Source organism: Canis aureus, chromosome 21 (genome assembly GCF_053574225.1).
Source record: "Canis aureus isolate CA01 chromosome 21, VMU_Caureus_v.1.0, whole genome shotgun sequence".
NCBI classification, from domain to species: domain Eukaryota; kingdom Metazoa; phylum Chordata; class Mammalia; order Carnivora; family Canidae; genus Canis; species Canis aureus.
The window spans coordinates 684362-705256 of NC_135631.1; the positions used below are offsets into that span (position 1 = coordinate 684362).

General features: G+C 50.0%; 1 protein-coding gene across 5 annotated transcripts in view; it reads left to right on the forward strand.

Moving 5' to 3' along the window:
- Positions 1-20432, forward strand: part of LOC144292106 (pepsin F-like) — a 30393-nt gene extending 9961 nt beyond the window's left edge. For 2 of the 5 annotated variants that reach the window (XM_077861842.1, XM_077861844.1), the window contains 9 exons: positions 9010-9077; positions 11977-12139; positions 13021-13138; positions 13222-13340; positions 14704-14903; positions 16920-17036; positions 18341-18485; positions 18573-18671; positions 19113-20432. In XM_077861842.1, the coding sequence (XP_077717968.1) occupies positions 12002-12139; positions 13021-13138; positions 13222-13340; positions 14704-14903; positions 16920-17036; positions 18341-18485; positions 18573-18671; positions 19113-19265 (1089 nt within the window). In that variant the 5' untranslated portion in view covers positions 9010-9077; positions 11977-12001 and the 3' untranslated portion in view covers positions 19266-20432. Of the gene's footprint in view, positions 1-864; positions 2531-9009; positions 9078-10830; positions 10899-11976; positions 12140-12166; positions 12355-13020; positions 13139-13221; positions 13341-14703; positions 14904-16919; positions 17037-18340; positions 18486-18572; positions 18672-19112 lie in introns of those variants that run through there. The other 3 variants (XM_077861845.1, XM_077861846.1, XM_077861841.1) reach the window with 3 other exon arrangements.
- The last annotated feature ends 463 nt before the right edge of the window (positions 20433-20895 follow it).

Here is a 20895-nt window from a genome sequence, read left to right on the forward strand (position 1 = left end):
AAGTAATTTCTATTTAAAATAATATGCTAGGGTGCCTGGGTGGCTCAGTAGGTTAAGCATCTGACTCTTGGTTTCAGCTCAAGTCAAGATCTCAGGGTCATGAAATCTAGCCTCATGTCCAGCTCCTCACTGAGTGTGGGGCCTACTTGAGATCCTCTCTCTCCCTCTGCTCCTCCCCCTGCTCACACTCTAAATAAATAAATCTTTTAAAATAAAATACTAAAATAATCAATAGGCCAAAGTGGCACATTTTGGGACAGCCCGCCCGGGACCCCTGCACAGCATTAGGCATCTTCTTCCTAGGATGCCTGGAGAATGCCTCCTTTATAATCTGGTCACACTTCTGGACCAGAAGGGGCACTGTCAGCCCACTCAGAAAAAGCTGGCCCTTCCAGTGGATGAGCTCCCCAGGGCACGGCTCGGTGACAGATTATGGACTGGACTTCAGGCTACCTTCCCCTGGGCCTGTCAACTGTGTCCAAGGTACAGTCTGCACTCTGTCCCCACCTACCAGGCTCCTCTCCACACAGCGAGCATTTTATGGACTTGGCTTAGGGTACCTTCAAGAAGCATTCCCTGAGGGCGCCTGGTTGGCATAATTGGTTATGCGTCTGATTCTTTTTTTTTTTTTTTTCGTTTTTTTTTTTCGTTTTTTTTTTTTTAATTTTTATTTATTTATGATAGTCACAGAGAGAGAGAGAGAGAGGCAGAGACACAGGCAGAGGGAGAAGCAGGCTCCATGCAGGGAGCCCGACGTGGGATTCGATCCCGGGTCTCCAGGATCGCGCCCTGGGCCAAAGGCAGGCGCCAAACCGCTGCGCCACCCAGGGATCCCATATGCGTCTGATTCTTGATTTTGGCTCAGGTCAAGATCTCAGGGTAGTGGGATCAAGCCCTGTGTCAGGCAATGCCATTGCGCGTGGATTCTACTTAAGATTATCTCTCTCTCTCCCTCCCCTTCTGTGCTCCTCTCCCCCTGCTCTCACCTGAGCTCTCTCTCCCTCTTAAAAAAAAAAAAAAAAAAAAGTAGTGTTCACTAAAAGAAGAGTCTCTAACATATCTAAAATTATGCCGTCCATTTCCCATCCCTCCCCTCCTATTGCCCCCCCTGCATTGTTTCCTGACCCCCAAGCCCAGCACTATTTGGCAGCAGAGTGGTCAAGAGCATGGAATTTGCAGTCAAGCAGACCTGGGTTCAAATCGTGACTCTACTACTCACTGCTAGCCATAGCTCCTCAAGGGAGTACTAGAGTCTTCAGGCTCTTTCCCTGGGAGGCTGGAGCAGCCACAGAAGGCCTCACTGAGGAGGGGACTGTGGAGACAAGGGCCGAAATGGGGAGAAGGAGCCAGCTGTGCAAAGGGCTGGGAGAAAAACATTCCAAACCACAGAAGAGCAATTGCAGAAGCCCTAGGTAACCAAATTCCATAACTGGCCATGTTTCCACCTCTGGTCTCCTTTCCACACCTGGACGTACCAGCACCCACCAGGAGATGTCTCGGCCACAGGCCACCCAGCATAACCTCCTTGTCACATCCTTCACTTGTGAGTTACCAGCAACGAGCCATCACCTTCATCTCCAGAACCTCGGGAGCTGCCGCAGACCGAGGCAGGAAGACCAGGGCGGTGCTGCCAAGTTGACTCGAGGCACCAGGCTGGGTGGCTAAGCTGGTTATCTCCGGGGATGCAGGGAACGTTACTGCCACCACCAAAGACTCTCAGTCTGCTTGTCCTCCTGGGTGGAACCTCCAGCATGCCGATAGGGCCCAGAGGAAAGTAAACACTCTTGTCTAATCTTCCCCTATGTGATCATAGAGGTGGCCGCTCCCTCAGCAAAATCTGGTCCCTCCGTTTCCTTCTCCTAAGGGGGCCACAGGGCATCGGCGTCGGTACCTGATCTGGAGGCCTGGTGGCTGGAACTCAGCTCACCAGCAGTCGATTTCATCAGTCAGGGCCCTCAAAGCTCCGAGGTCTTTCCTGAGCATCAGACAAGTCCCCTGAACACAGGCTTGTCAGAGCCTCAGACTCAGCCACATAGTCCCTGAAGAATGAATAAGACCCGAGGTCTAAGTTGCCAAAGGCTGAGAGAAATGGTTCGTTGCCCTACATTCAGGCCAGTCCTTGTGATCTGGCAGGGTCGGTGTTGCGTGAACGAGGAGCCGTGGCTCTACGGAGCTGGGCATGAGTCAGGTGCCGTCTGTAGGACAGCTGTAGGACAGCTTCCTGTCTCCTGCCGCCACTCCAGCTGGGGCTGTGCCCACTGTGCCTGGCACCCGGGAGAGACAGCTCTCAACATCACTTTTCTGCTGTCCCAAGAAGCAGGTCTGGTGACAGAAGCAGGCCAGGGTTGAGAAGGAGGGGAAGCACTTCCAGCCCTGGCACCTGCGGGCCTCTGCGAGTCACCCATGGGGGCTGGCAGCAGTGGATGCCACTGAGCCTCCTCTGAGCTGTCCCGGCTCAGTGCTCTCCCAGCCTGAGGACCAGAGGCCTCGAGTCCCAACACTTCAATATTTTACCTTTTGGCAACCTTTGGTAAGTGACACTCCCTGGCTCCAGTTGCTTCATTCTAGGATGAGTGGATTGGACTCGTTTTAGGACAGCAGATGGTCCAGACTGCATGCCCACGCTGATTAGCGTGACAAGTGGCCGAGGGGTGCATGCTGCTCAGGACGGGCATGTTGCTGAGGCCATATCGAGGGATCAGATTGCCTGGCCATGTCTTCCCTGAACTTGGGGTGGGGTGTGACAGACCAGATGCCATCTAACTCCCACCCATGAACTGGAGGACCCCTGGGCTCTCTCCTGCGGAACATTCTACCCCTTGGAATGGGCTGAGATCAGGTAGTTAAAAGGCAGAAGTTATTGACGGAAAGGTTGTGGATTCCTTCAGCAGAAACACAGGTTAGGACGATGAATCACCTCTCCTAAAGGAATAAATACCAATAAAAGGACTCTGGGTACAAGACAAGACAGGAAGGTCAGAGAAATCAGACAATATTTTAAATGCTTGGGATGACCTGCCCTTTTGCTGTCCAGCTTGAGATGATGCCGACAGCGAGCAGTAATTGGAGGGCCACCGGCTATGGTTATCCCTCTTACAGCTCACTAGCAGTGACTATGGCTCTTATCGCCTCCACGTTTGGAGCAGGAATTCCAGCAGGCAAGATGCCACCTCCATCATTTACTGGAGTCCCTCTGGGGTCCCGCCCAAGCCGACCCCTCTCTGTTACTCCTTCCCCACTTCCCTTCCAAATCTCCCTCCACTTCCATCCCCCCACCCCACCACCACCACCCCCCTTGACTCCCTCCCTACCCAGGCCCATCTGTCACCCTGCCCATGGCCCTAAAGAAGAAGAATCCAGGGAGGGGGGTGTCCAGATGGTTTTTCCTAAAAAAGTCCTCATCCTTTCCACATCCAGGCCCTGACATGGCTCCTCAAAGTCTCAAGGAGGGGCGGGCAGGGGGTAGTTCTCAGGGGAAGAGCCGAGGGGATGAGCAGAGGAGGCTCCCAGTGACTCAGTCAGAGAGGTCCAATCCAGGTCTGCTCTTCTTAGGCTTAGTGTTCTTGGAGTAACACTAAAGGCAGAAATTTCAAATTGCAAGTTTTTTTTTTAAGATCTTATTTATTTATTCATGAGAGACACAGAGAGGCAGAGACACAGGCAGAGGGAGGAGCAGGCTCCCTGCAGCGAGCCTGATGCAAGACTCCATCCCAGGCCCCCAGGATCATGACCTGAGCCCAAGGCAGACGCTCAGTCACTGAGCCACCCAGGGGCCCCAGAATGCAAGTTTCTAAAACTTATTACACAAAATATTTCAAACCTCACAAAAGTGAAAAAGGATAGTGTCATGAACCCCATGTACCATCACTTGGCATAAAAAATTACAACACTACTCTCTAGCCCAGGCCGCCATAATGAAAGACCACAGACCAGAGGCTAGACCTGATCAGAGCCCCCTTCCTGGCTTGCAGACAGCCCCCTTCTCACTGTGCCCTCCCATGGTGGCGGGATTGAGGAAAGCTCTCTGGAGTCTCTTCTTTAAAGGTCTAATCCCATCATGAGGGCCCATCTTCATGGCCTCAGCTAAACCTAACTACTTCCCAACCAACCCACCTCCGAATACCATCGTATTGGGAGTTAAGCTTCAGCATATGAATTTGGGGGACAAGGAGGGAGACACAACTCAGTCCATAGCAATTATGCAAATCTTTGTTTTATCTTTATTTAGCTCATTTTAAAAATTTTTTGTTACTCATTTTTACTGGTGCATTTTAAGGCACAGATTACCATCTCATTTTAAGACTTTATTGTACACCTCCAAGAGGTAGATTTTTTTTAATTTTTTAAAAATTTTTATTTATTTACTCATGAGAGACACAGAGAGAGAGGCAGAGACATAGGCAGAGGGAGAAGCAGGCTCCCTGCGGAGAACTCTATGCAGGTCTCAGACCCAGGACCCTGGGATCACGACCTGAGCCAAAGGCTCACCCGCAGAGCCACCTAGGTGTCCAGAGTGAAGGATTTTTAAAATATATGTAACCACAATGCTATTTTATCCCAAACAAAATTACCAATAGCTTTAATGTCATCTAATGTCCTGTCTGTGGAAATTTAGGAGTTTCCCTAATTCTCTCAAAATGCCTTTTAACAGTTTATTGATTTGAATTAGGGGGTCAGGATCTAAAGATGTATGCATGTATTGCATTTGGTTGTTGTCTTTAAGATTTTGAATACATAAAAGTCTTACCCCTTCTTATGCTTTGTTTAAAAAGTGGGAGTGAGACGCACCTGGGTGGCTCAGATAATTAAGCAACCAAGTCTTTTTTTTTAGTTTTCTGCTTTCTTTTTTTTTTTTAATTTATTTATTCATGAGAGACACAGAAAGGCAGAGACATAGGCAGAGGGAGAAGCGGGCTCCATGCGGGGAGCCTGATGTGGGACTCGATCCCATAACTCTGGGATCACACCCTGAGCTGAAGGCAGATGCTCAACTGCTGAGCCATCCAGGTGTCCCAGCAACCAACTCTTGATTTCGGCTCAGGTCATGATTTCAGGGTCGTGAGCTTGAACCCCATGTTGAGCTCCATGCTCAACCAGAAGACTGCTTCTCTCCCTCTGCCCTACCCCCCCTCTCTTTCTCTCTAAAATAAATAAATAAATAAATAAACAAACAAATAAATAAATAAATAAATAAATCTTTAAAAACAGGGAGTGGGTGGGGGGTCAATTATCTTATAGAATGTCCTAAGTATTGGGTTTAAATGATTGCTTCCCTTGTCCCTTTATCTACATACTTCCTAAAGACTGACAGTCAGATTCAGACTTGGGTTGAAAATTTTTTATTGGAATACTTCGTAGACAGTTCCATGGGTCTCTTACTACATTATTTCAGTAGGCACATCACTGATAGATGCTGGGGTTCATCAGATGTTACCGACTTTATCTGTTGGACTTCCCCCTTGAACCTCTTGTCTTATGGTCCCAATATCCACTGATGCTTTTCTCCTAGATCCTTTGTTTTATTAGGAACTGCAAAAGAATGATTTCCTCATTCTATCATTCCTTCTGAATTTAATTCTGGAATTCTTCAATAAAGAAGAACTTTCCTTCAGCATTATTTTTAGTTACCTGGGATATACTTCACTCAGACAAAAATAGCATAAATATTAACCATTATTTCCCTTTCTCTATCAATGTTCAGAATAAGGCAGTGCCCTAGCAATCCCCTATGGTGACAAAGTAGATGTTACATGATATTACATGGAACTCATGGCTTCTTTGTATATTTAGTTTGTTTCTTTTGAGTTGATGTGATGCTCAAAATGTCCCACACTTGGCCAGTGGAAGCTTCTTCCTACTGATTCCTGAGCCTTTAGATAGGACTCCAGTGATCTTTGGAGGCTCCCAACTTTCTGGACTTTCAAGACGTGCTAGGCTCACCCTATGCATTTCTCCACCCAGCCCTGGAATCAGTCATCTCTTCAAGAATCCCTGATCCTCTAGTGGTAAATGGTATCTAGAGGCCACAAGCTGGGCCTCCAGATACTCTCTGCTATCACATTTATCATGACTTCTAGGCTTTTTGGCTGCCAGAGCCAGGAGATACGGCCAACTCGTGAGTAGCACAGGTCTGAGCTGTACAGGTCCACTTACACACGGCATCCTTGTAGTACATACGGTGCAGTGCTGTAAATGTGCTCTTCCATCTTTATGAACTTTTTAATAACATTTTCTTTTCTCTAGCTCACTTTATTGTGAGAATACAGTATATAATATATAATATACATGGCATACAAAATATGTGTTAATCGACTTTGTATGTTATTGGTAAGGCTTCTGGTCAACAGTAGGCTGCTAGTAGTTAAGTTACAGGGGAGTCAAAAGTTATATGCGGATTCTTAGCACCATGGGGGAGGGGGTCAGCAGCCCTAAACCCCACATTATTCTCAGGTCAACTATACATATTTTGTTAGAAACAGAAAAATAATGAATTAGTACAAACTTAGACTTCCAATTCAAGTTTGTAGATGATGGGGTTTTACTTCAACTTTTTTGTCGTGGACTTACATCTCTTTTTTCTCCTGCTGAAAGTCTTGCATCAGGACAATATTTGCAAAATTAATTACCCCACTGGCTTTGACCTCTAACTTCGGGGTTTCAAAATAACAGTGGCAACATCACCAACAATAAGGTTACTAGATGCAGTTCCAGATTTCTTTGGTTTTTTTCCTTGCTGTCCTTATTGATTATCCTTAGAAAGTACCCCCCAGTGAATGTAGAGTTAAAATTCCGCATTTTAAAGCCACTTGAGGGGCCCCTGGGTGGCTCAGTGATTGAGCATCTGCCTTTGGCTCAGGTCATGATCCCGGGGTCCTGGGATCGAGTCCCACATCAGCCTCCCTGCGAGGAGTCTGCCTCTCCCTCTGCCTGTGTCTCTGCCTCTCTCTCTCTGTTTCTCATGAATAAATAAATAGAATATTAAAAAAAAAAAAGTTAAAGCCACTTGAGGGGCACCTCGGTGGCTCAGTTGGTTAAGCGTCTGCCTTCAGCTTGGGGCATGATCCCAGGGACCTGGGATGAGCCTGAGGTCAGGCTCCCTGCTCAGTGGGGAGCCTTCTCCCTCTCCCTCTGCTGCTCCCCCTGCTTGTGCTCTCTCTCCTTCCCTCCCTCCCTCTCTCTCTCTTTCTCTCTCTGTCAAATAAGTAAATAAAATCTTTTTTAAAAAATTAAGCCATCTGAGGTAATGTTGTGCTCTGTGTGGCTATGTCACCAACTTGATAACCATTGGGTTCATTTGTTTAGTTTGTTCTCAATTCTGAGAGATGTCTTTCTGATTGATGGGTTCTGTAAAACATTTACCTGGTTGCAGAGTCAAACTATAAAACAAGAAAAATCTCACTTCTATCCCTACCTTGCCCTATTAATAACTAGTCTTATTAGTTTTGGGTTTCTCTTTCCACTGATTCTTATTAAAAGTATGCATGTCTTGGGGGACCTGGGTGGCTCAGTCAATTAAGCATCTGCCTTCCGTTCAGATCATGGTATGGGGTCCTGGGATGGAGCCCCACATTGGGCTCCCTGCTCCACGGAGAATCTGCTTCTCCCTCTCCCTCTGCACCTCCCCCTGCTTGTGCTCTCTCTCCCTCCCTCCCTCTCTCTCTCTCTGTCAAATAAATAAACAGATTCTTAAAAAAAAAAAAAAAAAAAAAGAGTATGCATGTCTGTGTATGTAAAAGCAGCAAGCTATAAATACTGTTCTGTTCCGCCCCCTCTTTTTTTTTAAACAAATATACCCTGGAGATCTCAACTATCCCCTTCTTTTTTCCATCTGCATTATACCCAGTAGTGAGACCTGCTCTGTAGCTTATCTGATTGACATCCCCAGTTGACTGTCACTTCGGGCATGCTGCTAAGTCTTTGCTTTTGCAAATAACGTTGCAGTGCAGAGCTGGTACATACATTTTATAAAAAAAAGAATCACAGGCCCAAAATGGCATCACTTAGGCCAAGTCCCCAATGGTAGCTTTAATACATAATCTAACTGTAGTTTCAACCTCCCCTAGAAATGTAATCTTAACGAGTCAGTCAGGAATTTTCTGATTAACAAATGGGCCCTCTCCATCCCCTAAAGGAAGACCAGGTGATCTGTATGATAAGACAGCTTGGTTTTCCCCCCAAGGGAAAGCGGCCTCACCTGGAACAATTTCTTTTGCTGGTAACTCTCTTGCCCAACCCTACTTCTATGAATTCTTTCCATTTTGTACAACTCAGGAGTTCCCCTCTATTTGCTAGATAAGATGCTGGCTGATTCCTGCACTGTACACTAAAGCCAATTAGATCTTAAAAATATATGGGGTTGAATTGTTTAACAGTAGTTTTATGTTTTTGCCAACATATCTTTGGATTCAAAGCCTAGAAGTAGAATCGCTACATTTAAAAAGAGCATGTGTGGGACGCCTGGGTGGCTCAGTGGTTGACCATCTGCCTTCCGCTCAGGGCATGATCCCGGGGTCCTGGTCCCTTGCATGGAGCCTGCTTCTGCCTCTGCCTGTGTCTCTGCCCCTCTCTCTCTCTGTCTCTCATGAATAAATAAATAAAATCTTTAAAAAAAAGTTAAAAAGGGCACATGTGTGTCATTTGCTAGGTGCTATCAAATCCCTTCCGTAAGTCTGGGCCACCAAAACTAAATTGCAGCAATGTGGAGAGTTGAGGGGTAAGATGCAGTGCCCCCACTCCTTCTATACCACCCAGCCTGGGCACCAGGCCCACCTCCCATTGTTCTACTCAAGACTCAGACCTAGAGAGAACTCACAGAGGAGCACCAGGTCCCCAGCAGTCTTGGAAAGAGCTGTAAAATTCCCATTCTCTTTACTTTGGCTGGAATCATACCAGTTTAATGGGTAGCTTCATACACCTCAGGCTAAGCAGAAGCTGTAGGTAGTCTTTTTTTTTTTCTTTTTCACCTTCTTTGATTGACAAGCTTATTCCTTTGTGTGTTTGGTTTGGCAGAAAAAGTGTTTCAAGCCTTGGATCCTTTTGGGGAGTTATGTCAGGTGCTCAGCAAATGAAGGTTAATGGTAAGTCTGTTGGTTGATTTGACGCTGGTTGGTGTTTCTTTACAAATGCGCAGAAAACTCACATGGCTAGGATGCATTCAGTCTCTTACTCATCCAACCAACACGAATTGAACATCCTCTTAGTCTGCACTGTACTCTTGCCCCTAGGCTAGAAATAAAAACCTGTACAGCCTACATGTTGAATCCAGCCCACAGCTGCTTGAGGTTTGGCTCACACTGTTTATTAATGGTCTGTTTTGTTGTTTTTTAAGAAAGTAGTTGCTTACATTTGAAAATAAGGATTTCACATAAGCATCCAGACTTCTGACATCTCTTGAAAACTTGGCCAGTCTGGCATCAACAGCCAGACATGGCAACTCTGATGGGAACAGGGTAGAGGCTGCCTCCCTGTCACAGGCACATGCTGCCCTTTGCCCATGCTGCCCATCCAGCCTTTCCATTCATCTCCCTCACCTCCTGGACCATGAGTTCTTGAGCCCTGCCCTAAGCTTCCCAATGGCAAGGACTGCTAGTGTCTTTTTTTTTTTTTTTAAGATTTTATTTATTTGTTTATTCATGAGAGACACACACAGAGAGAGAGGCAGAGACACAGGCAGAGGGAAAAGCAGGCTCCATGCAGGGAGCCTGATGCAGGATTCAATCCCAGAACCCCAGGATCACAACCTGAGCAGAAGGCAGACACTCAACCACTGAGCCACCAAGGCATCCCTTAAATGTATTTGTTTAGGGGATCCTTGGGTGGCTTCAGCAGTTTGGCACCTGCCTTCGGCCCAGGGCATGGTCCTGGAGTCCCGAGATCGAGTCCCACATCGGGCTCCCTGCATGGAGCCTGTTTCTCCTTCTGCCTGTGTCTCTGCATCTCTCTCTGTCTCTATATATCCATCTATCTATTTATCTCTGTCTCTCATGAATGAATAAATAAAATCTTTAAAAAATGTGTTGATGTATTTTTTTGGTAATCTCTACACCTAACATGGGGATCGAACTTACAACCTCCCGAGATCAGGAGTTGCATGCTCTTCTGACGGAGCCAGCCAGGTGCCCCAAGGACCACTTGTGTCATATTTGACTTTGACTTTTTGACATCCAGCCCAGACCCAGCACACAGTGAGTTCTCAACAAATGTTTGTTGTGTGAATAACAGGTCTCTTGGACGCATGCATCACATTTCTTCTAACATTAAAATTATGTAAGTGTAATACTGCTCTAACTGGATCTTTGGAGCCGACTGGCATCATGAATGCCCCTGGTCTGTGCCATCCCACCACCTAAAATCATCTGTATGCCAGTGTGCTGTACTCGGTGTCTTCACAGCGACACTTGACCTCCCTTCCTCCTGGCAATCTCCTCTCCAAATGAGGACAGCAACACATGCCTCACAGGCCTGGGGGGACTACACCAGATCAGCAAACCCAAGCGTAGCACCTGGCACTTATTTTTAGGACATTATTAGCAGCACCTTTATCTCCAAGATAGGAAGAGTCTACCCACTCTTTGTTAGAACTTACGGTTTGGGATTGTTTGTTTGTTTGTTTGTTTGTTCCAGTCAAGCCCCAAGAAAGAGATCATAATAAAAATCTCTGTATTCTGTGAATTTTCTAAATCCCCTCCTCACAAACACTGATGAGGATAGAGATCTTATCAGAGAGGTTCATATGACTTATCAGGTCCACTTAGCGGCCCTCAGGGGGACAACTAGGGCAGGTCGGAGTACATATAATGAGCAACTCGTGCTGGCCATTGCATGCTCGGAACCCAAGAAGAAAGCATGAAGTGGTTTGGGGTCCTCGGGCTGGTGGCCCTCTCAGAGTGCTTAGTCACGTAAGTACAGGGACTTCAGGTGGCATCCACTTTTTTTCTGGACTCTTTCTTGCCCTCTTATTCTCCTGCTCCACCATGGGTAGAGAAGAGCATATAATCATTCCCAGACTGTCTTAAAGTTCAAGTATCTATTTATTGATCAGTAGCTTACCACGTGCACCATGGGGTCCAGGTGTCTTGAGGCAGCCCTGCAGGGTTGTACAACTCCAGGAGTGCCAGTCATATCATGAACTATGTGAAATGGCACCCCTTGGAATTGTTCAGTGCACAACCTGTGCAACTGTAGGCATGGCCCTGTCTAGGAACAGCATTTCTCCTACATTTGTTTCTAGGTCTTCTATCTGCTCTCCCTGCTCTCTCTCCATTTCCATATACATATCTATATCTCTATCTATCTATCTCTTTGTCTTTGTCTCTTTGGATGTCTCTGCATGCAAATTCTGTGTTTTTCTAGTTTGTGTCCTTCCTGTTTCTCTGTCCTCTTAATTTCTCTAATTTATTCCCCATCTCCTCACTTCCTCCATAACCCCTCTCTTCTGGTTGAGCCCTGAAAAAAAGATCAAGAGAGCTACTGATAGGCCCAGTTTTGCCTCTAACAAGCAGTGTGGCCATGCCAAGTCACCAGCTACATATAAAGAGAGGATGATTTCCACTCTACCTCCCCTCACCCCCACCATGGCTTCTTTGAGAAAAACACAATGAGATGACAGCAGCAAGAGGGATGGCTGCCTTTGTTGAGACCTCCTATCGGTCAGATGCATGATAGCCATCATTTTGCTTAACACCCCAAACATTCTATGTGAGGGAGTTATTGTCATTCCACCTTTTTGCAGGAACGACAGAGGCACAGAAAGGGCATAGGGCTTACCCAAGATCATACAACAGAACCTGTATTCAAACCTAAGTTTATTGCCATGGTCTTTCCGTTCTGTTGGGTGGCCTGTCTTGATGATGATATCATAAAGATGCCTGGAAAACACACGGTAGGATTACAGAGTGAGATGTGGCAGTTACATGTAACATGGGGCGGGCAATTACTGTCTCTCATTCATTTCTCTTTCCCAACGCTGGCTTACAGAATCCCTCTGACAAGGATCAAGTCCATGCGAGAAAACCTCAGGGAGAAGGACAAGCTGAAAGATTATCTAGAGAAGCATCCTTACAACCTGGCCTACAAGTTTGTTGAGTCTGTAGATCCAGACACAGGGGTCTATTATGAATCCATGAGGAATTACCTGGATGTAAGTGCAGTAGGCAGAATGGCTCCACAGAGCACACCCTAGGGCTCCAGCCAAGCGCTGGGGTTCACATGACTGGAGGTGTGAGCAGGGATGCTGGGGCTGGGGCTCCTGCAGGCAGAAACAAGGGGGAACAGGAACCCTTCCCAGAGGAGAAGGCACCCCCACCCTCAACTCCTGGTCTGTGGCAACCAGGTCTGGCAACGACCTGGTGGCAGGTAAATATCCATTTCAGCACCAGCGATACTTCACTGGGCACCCATGAACCACAGCACTTGGCTTGAGGGACTTTGTTCTTTCTGAACTAATGCAAATCACTGAGTTATAGTTGAAGGGGAGCCGTGTCTGCTTAAACGACAAAACCCACTGTGAACCAAGTTTGACCCCCCCGGCAGAGGCAGTGCAACCTCCACAACCCCAAGAATGACACCAGTAAAAAGGTTAAGTGCCTACGGTGTGTGAGGCCATAAAAAACTAACATAAGATCATCATTATTGTTAACAAGGGGTCTCTTCTCTTCTCCAAGAATGTATAGTACAACCCGAGAGACAGGCAATAAGTAAATGAATGTAAAAGGGTCAACTACATGGTATTGATATTATGTTTTGAGTTTAGAGGAAGGGGCCTGGAGTGACATTAGGAGGGCTGCCTGGAGGGGGAAGCACTCAAGCTGGGCCTTAGAGGGTGGAAGGATTTAGTGAGCTACGGGTGACACTGAAGAGCTTTTCAAACAGAGGCACTAGCTGAGTAGAGGCTTTAAGGGCAGTGGTTGAAAGCTGATTGCAGGAGACACGAGACACCCAAAAGAGGCAGAGGCACTGGGAGTCAGAGAGGCCGAGGGCCTCGTCCAGGCCTCCTTCAGCACCCCTTCTTGGCCCCCGCAGCTAGCCTACGTTGGCACCATCAGAATTGGGACGCCCCCACAGGAGTTCAAGGTCATCTTTGACACGGGCTCGTCCGACCTGTGGGTGCCGTCCATCTACTGCTCCAGCCCTGCCTGCGGTGAGCGCCTCCAACCCCCTCTCGCGCACCCCCATCCCTTCCTCTGTCCTTGGCATGCTGACACTCACCTCCTGTGTCTGCAGCTAATCACAACGTCTTCAACCCTCTGCTGTCCACCACCTTCCGGGTCTCGGGACGGCCCATCCACCTCCAGTACGGTTCTGGGACGATGTCAGGATTTCTCGCCTACGACACCATTCGGGTAAGGTGGAAACCCAAAGCTAGGGCAGGCTGGTCCTATAAGTGACTGCTTATAGGGCCAGATGTAGGGTCAGCGGGGAGCACCTGTCTTTCCCAAAGCCTCCCAGCAGCTGGCTGCCTGCACTGCACAGCTGTGTCCCTAGGAAGACAGTACTCTCCCCCCGGCCCCCCTCCAGCTGACACACAGACTCCTAGAACAGCTACCCCAGAGAGCAGGTCATCGTGCTGGTGGACCTTAGGGCCAAGGATTTGCAGCTTCTTTCCCCTCGATTAGCTCAAGGCTGATTTTGCTGGGAACAGGGACAGCAATGCGGAAAACCACCTGCTTTTATATTCTCAGACTGTGCCAGGCATGGTGCTGGGTGCTTTCGTTGTAAGAACTTGTTTGAGCCTGTGTCAGCCCAATGGGCAGCCACTGCTACTGCCATGAGGCAGATGCAAGCACCGAGGTATGGGGAGAGTGAGTGCCTTTCCCAAGGCACTCCGGTCACGCACCTGCTAAGAGGCAGAACTGGGATGCAAAGCAGGACTCATACCCTTTGAAGATGCTTTGGGGGAGAGGGCAGAGAGGGCTCCAGGCAAAAAAGCAGAGGCCGGGGCAGCCTGGATGGCTCAGCCGTTTAGCCTGCCTTCGGCTCAGGGTGTGATTCTGGAGACCCGGGATTGAGTCCCACGTCGGGCTCCCTGCATGGAGCCTGCTTCTCCCTCTGCCTGTGTCTCTGCCTCTCTCACTCTGTGTCTCTCATGAATAAATAAAATCTTAAAAAAAAAAGAAAAGAAAAGAAAAGTGGAGTCTGCAGCAGTGGAAGGGCCCTGAGAAATGGGTTCTTACCTTTGGGGGACTTTGAGGCTCTAATAAAAACTGTGGGCTGCCTCCCCTAAAGTGCCTGAACACACACACACACACACACACACACACACACACACACACAAGCATATTTCCCACGCAGAATTTTCATAAGAGCCCTGATGGCTGCGTGGTATAATAGCATGTCTATGTCCTTGGTGGACACAGAATCCACAACGATTTGCAATAAATTTGCTCCATTTCTGTCATCAGAGTAATGCCCAAGAGGAGACTGTCCTCCTCTCTCTTCCTTTTGTCTTCAAATGTGAACAACTTGGCCCCATTCTGCATCTGTTTCTCCACCTGTAAAAAAAGGGATGATGTCAGCAAGAGGAGTAGTGTTGGTTAAAACCCACACAGCCCACGCAGACAGAGCCTGTACCTCATGCCAGCGGAGGTCCCCGAGGGCACTACCATGCCTGGGTTTTCCTCTGCGGTGTTCGTGGCACATGCCTGCCCACCTCCACCCAGCCCCACTTTCTAGCCCTCTCCCTGGTAACCCTCTCTTCTCCTATAGTTCGAGGGCCTCGTTGACGAGTCTCAGGCATTTGGCCTGAGCCTGAGGGAGCCTGGCAAGTTCATGGAATATGCAGTTTTCGATGGCATCCTGGGCCTGGCCTACCCCAGCCTCAGCCTCCAAGGGACCATCCCCATTTTCGACAACCTGTGGAAACAAGGTCTCATTGCTCAGGAGCTCTTTGCCTTCTACTTGAGCAAGTAAGTCTGGGCTGGACGAGCCTTTTGTCCAAATCAGCTTAAGATGCTTCCAAGTTACATGATAAATTGTAGATTACTTGATCTTGAAGTTTCTTGAGACCAGGGGTCAGCAGGCTATGGCCTGGGGGCCACGTCTGGCCCACCACCTGTTTTTGTAAATAAAACTTTATTGGGATGCCACCATGCTCGTTTCTTCCCATTCTGTCTGTGGCTGCCATTGCTCCACAGTGGCAGCAGGGAGCAGTCACGATGGATATCATGCAGGCTGCAATTCCTGAAATCATGATGATCTGGCCCCTTCTACAGGAAGATTTTCCTGGCCCCCTTTTTCCAAGTCCCGCATTTGACCAATGGGAGAACCCAGGCTCAGAGAAGAGCTTGGTACAAGGTTGGCCAGGCAGGTGCTGGTCGTGGCAGGACCTGATCTCAGCCTGTAGGATTCTCCCCCATGGTGGGTGGTCAAGTCATCAGCAGATCTCTGGTCCCTGGGCTCAGTAGCAGGAAGAGCTGAAGTCCCCTGTCTGGTTAAGGGTCTGGGGCAGGGGAGAAGCACAGAGTAGAGGAGGACCCTTTTGACAGGCTGTACCTTCCTCACCAAGGGTGGAGTTTGACCCAGAGATGTGTGTAGGAGGCAGAGTGTGGTGGAGGCTCTAGAGGGACCGGAGTTCAAACTTCAGCTATATACACGAACAGAAACAAGCTGCTGAACCCCTCTGAGCCTCAAGAATTCTAGCCCCAGTCAAAGAAGATTTGTTCGACCAGTATTTATTGAGGGTCTACTCTGTGTTGGTGAAGGAGACAGGCAGGAGGCAGAGGAGGCAGGGAAGAAATAAATACATGAGTAAAGGGAAAAGATAACTCTGGATAATACTCGATTCTGTGGCCGCAACAGGCCAAGGTGATAGAACAGACAGTGAGTGATAAGTGTGGATGTAGAGGGGCTACAGCAAAGGCCTGTCTCTGAGCTGAGTCTCTGTGATGGGAGAGGGCCCGGCTGCAGAGGCAAAGTCCCGGGCAGAAGGGAAAACCTGTGCAATGGCCTGAAGGAGCACCCAAGGACCAGCAAGGGAGCCAGTGCGGCTGGAACAATGCAGGAGGAGGGGAATGGGGATGGAGCATGGGGGGGCGGGGGCTGGGGGGGCTGGTATTGCAGGGGCGAGGCTACTCTGGGGTTTTGCTCTGTGTAGGAGTGGAGGCCTCTGGCAGCGATTAGGCCAGGAATAGACTTGATCCAATTTACATTTGTGAAAGCTCACTCTGGGTGTGCCCTGGAAAATGATGCAGTGGAGTGGAGGCAGGGAGGCCAGGGGAGAGGCTTCAGCAGTCTCTTTAGGAAACAGAGGGTGGCAGCTTGGTCCAGCGAGGTAGAGGGAAGAGGGAGAATAATGGACATATTCGGGATACGTGTTGGAGGAAGGGGCAACAAGACTTGCCCTTAGATTTGCTGTGGAAGGAAGGAGAGGGGTGGGCAGAGATGTGTCCTCCCTCACTAACATATTAGCGTGCTCCCAGGACCTGCTCCCTAATTTGTAGGAATGATGCAAACAAAAACAGGAGGCCCCAGCAGAGAGGTGGGAACTTGCTAAGCCTGGGGCTCTTTCCTGAAAGAGGCTTTCTGAAAGAGGACAGGCCAGACCTCTCGGGGCTGCCTGCTGTGCCCTCCAACTGCATGGCTGAGTGCTCTGGTGGCCGAAGGGGACAGGCAGAGGGGGTGGTCAGAGCCAGCCCTGCTGCCTGACTGTGCAGGTTCGAACTCAGCCTCACCGTCCACTAGCCAGGCCCTAACCCCTCCGTGCCTCAACCTCCCTGTGTGTAAAGAGCAGGGGAGCACCTACTCCACAAGACTTTGTGACATGTGAACAAGTAAGCTGTGAAGAGTGAAGGGCACAAGTGAAGAGTGTGCCCTTAGACGGTGCCTGGTGTGTTTGCTGAGCTTGGGAAAAGCATCCTGCCCCCTCCCCCATCATTTGCCCACCCAGTGAGCTCTTCCTCCCCCCCCCCCCCCCCCGCCCCCAGAAAGGAGGAGGAGGGCAGCGTGGTGATGTTCGGAGGCGTGGACCACTCCTACTATAGGGGAGACCTCAACTGGGTGCCCGTATCCAAACCCTTCTACTGGCAATTATCCATGGACAGGTGAGTTCTTCCCCCTGAGGGTGGCTCCGGGTGATCCTCACACACGCACACACGTGCAGACACGCGCAGACACACGGACATAGCCCCCTGCCTCATGACAAGGCCCTGACCAAGCTGAGGGCTCAGTCCTGAATCTCGGTGCACGAGGACAGGGGAGGTGGAGGCCCTACAGACCTGGGAAGCTGAACTCCCTCTGGCAAGAGGGGCAGGTGGAGGTGCGCATCCACCTACTGGGAGCGGGCAGAGGTGGAAAAGGGGATGGGGGGGAAGTCCAGCAGCCTGACGGGGTTCCTAGTACACGGGACAGGCAGTTTGAAAACAGGGAAAGTCCTGGGCGAGCCAAGACGGCTGGTCACCCTAGGGAGAGGCTGCCCAGCCGGGGAGAGGGGTCTTCTTCATTCTGGAGGTCTGAAAGCAAATCACATGAGGCGCCGCCCCACCACCTCCTCTCGGCCTGAGCATACAGTGCGGCAGAGAGCATCAGAAAGCAGGGAATCTACCTGAGAACAAGGAGGCGATAGCTCATGTGATTCTGTGTGACACCAGCACACAAAAGCTTAAAATGTCCTTTGGAAGCTTCCACAGCTGGTGTCCTGCCCCCTGAGCTAGATAAGGTGTTTCCTGGCCAGGGCCCTGGCATGTGAGCTGGGAGCTGGTGGAGAACAGCCTGTGGCTCTCTTCCTGTCATTCTGAGCACCTGCAGCAGGAGAACCTCCATCTGTCCTGTGACCCCATAGTGAGCCAGACACCAGATACAGAGCTCTCACTGTCCCTCTCTCACTTACTGGTTCATTCATTCATTCAACAAACTCATGTTGAGCATCTGCTATGCGCTGGACACTTGAGGGAGGCCCTGAGGAGAGAAATGGCTCTTACATCTAACAGGGCAGATGTACATGAAACAAGTCACACAAATAATGAATTACTGTCTTGATATGTGCCAGAAGTGAGTATAAGGATGCCGAGGTGACCGAGAGAGGAGGCTGATTTAGTCTGGGGATAAGACTTCCCTTAAAAAGTGACAGTGAAGCTGGAACCTGGAAGACGAGGAGAAATTAGCCAGACAAAGGGAGTGGGGATGGTTCTAGAAAGGGACACCGGCCTATGCAAAGGCCCTGAGGCACCAGAGAGCTTGGGACATTCAAGGACTGAAAGAAGTCAAAGAAGATCAGTATGATCAGAACAAAGAGAAACAGCTGGAAGGCCTGAGCTGAAGGGCTGCTCTGGATCCAGCCAGGGAGGGGGTGGTAGTGAAGGGAGCCCCAAGCGTGACCCTGGAACCTGCTTTATCCTCCGTCTCTCAGCATCTCCGTGAACGGAGCGGTAATTGCATGCAGTGGTGGCTGCGAGGCCATTATTGATACGGGAACCTCGTTGCTGATTGGCCCATCTAGTGTTGTCCTCAACATCCAGAAGATCATCAATGCCAAGCGGTCCTACAGTGGCGAGGTGACAGGTCATGCCGCAGGGCCCTCTGGGGTTCTCCATACACTAAGGGCCAGTTGGGCCAACCTTCTCTCTCCCTTTCTCTGACAGTACATGATTGACTGCAGCACCATCAACACCCTACCCGACATTGTCTTCGCCATCAATGGCGTCAACTACCCAGTGCCAGCCAGTGCCTACATCCGGGATGTGAGGGGCCAACCCTGGGGCCAGGTCCTCAAATCTGGGACTTGCAGGAATGTTGGGGTAGCAGCCAGAAGGAGGAGCCCCCTGGAGCCCAAGCCACACCATAGCAGATGTGGCCGAGTGGCAGAGGAGGGCCACGTGGGTCTGGGAAGGCTGCCTAGAGGAGCTGAGTTCGGTCTTAAGGGGTGGGTAGGGGGTGAGGGTAGGGGCGAGGAGAGAAGGAAAGGCAGTCTCTGTGGAGGGAACAGCCGAGAATGTGAGTCACAGGAAAGACACAGGACCCAGGCAGTCCTGGCTCCTGGATGGGCACCCACTTTTCAGTTGCTGGGAGAGCCAACCGGCTCAAAGGAAAGGAGGGAGAGGAAGCGGGGAGGCACTGGCTGTTGAAGGGGAGGCTGCAGGTGTGGGCGCAGTCTGACTGGTGAAAATTTCTGCCTCCTCCAGGGTCAGGAGGGCACCTGCTACAGCAACTTTGATGAGGGCAGAGGCGGCTTGTTCGTCTCAGACTCCTGGATCCTGGGTGATGTCTTCCTGAGGTTGTATTTTACCGTCTTCAACCGAGGGAACGACACGATCGGCCTGGCTCCAGCGGTGTAAATGCTGGGACTGCTCAGGGAAGCAACCACGCCGTCCCCCCCCCCCCCAAACACACACACTCGGGGCATTCCTGCCCAGGTGCCCGCCTGAACTCTGTCTGCGGCTCCGTAAAGCCCTGCTCTCCGTGGAGAATCAAAGATCTCATTTTCCGTGGAGCCCCTCTCTCCGGATCGGGGAGGTGCCTCAGAAACAGGCAGGACTGCAGAATCTGGTCTGGACCACGAGTGAGAGGAGCCCAAAGCCAGCTGGCCTCAATGAAGAGGGCGACTAACGCCTGGAAGGCTACTGGGGACCCAGGATGCGGGAATCAGAGCAGGTCCAAGGGCTCGGGAACCCAAGAGATCAAACGCTGCCAGCTCATTCTTTCTCTCCCTTCCCTCATCTTTGATCCTCTTCTCCTGGCAAGTTTCTTTCCTCAGTCTTCCATGTGTCCTCGGGGCTTTCTAGCCTTAAGGGATGCAGACCGAAAGGAAGAAACCCTAGAAAGGAGCTGAGTACCCAGGGGGGCTCTGATCGGTGCACGTCAGGCTGTGTCCGACCCTGGACCAGCCACTGTGGGCAGGCTCTGGGGTACTCTGACTGGTTCTCCTTGGGCACGTGGCCTCCCCAGTGCCAAGGATGTGATCGACAGTTTCATACCCAACCACGTGGGCCCCTGAGCTGAGGAGGAACAGTCCCCGAAAGAAGGGGCCGAGGTGCGTTCTAGACAGCTGGGAGAGAGTCCACGCCAACACCACCAATATCCGCCACCTCCACACCCAGAGGGACGGTTGAGGATAGTAAAGGTAGATTCTATTTTCCGATCACAAAAGCCTAGTTGGCAGTGACCTTCTGCCCCCGGGGGCTCTGAGTGAGGTCCTTAAGACTCAGATGGTCCCACTCTGGCCACCCATGAGTGCCAGGTGGAGAGAATAACAGGCACTAGTAGGAGGCCCGAGGACTATGGGCTTTCTCTTTGGGGGAGTCAGGGAAGGTTGGGTGAGTCGGCATTGACCTCAGTCTTGCCCCAAACCCTGCAGCTACTGTCTGTGTGAGATCTACTCTATGTCCACGGTTCTGTCCTAGTCCCTTCAGGATGGCAGAGGAGCACGATGTGAGCTCGTGGAGGGGGAGGCCAGACTTGGTAATGTCTTCAAACAAACAATAAAAATTAAAAACTGGGCTCAATGAAGACTCAGGCGAATGGTTTGTAAAACTCATGCTCAAGGGAGTCTTCATGGACTATAGGCAACTTCTCTCTTGGTCAGAAGCCACCAATAAGAGCAAGAGTAATAGGTCTAGTTCATTACATATGCTCACTGTCTCCCCATGACCCCCCACAAGGCAGAAAGTGTTGCCCCCATTGTACAGATGAGGGATGGGCTCCAGCTCCCAATGACAGACACATGGTAGACCCTCAGTAAATACACGTTGAATAAGCGAGTAGATGAATTAGTAAGTGCTCCCACTGGCGCACACTGCTGCATCCATGGCAGGAGACATGTGTGGTGTCACTGTGGCTTACGGCCACTCCATCAGCCATAAAAGGTTGGGCTTTGCTCCCCTAAACAAGCCCAAGATCAAGGCTGGAACTGGTGCCTTTTAATGAACTAAACTTTCCTTAAGGTTCCTGCGTGTGTAGCCTGTGCTA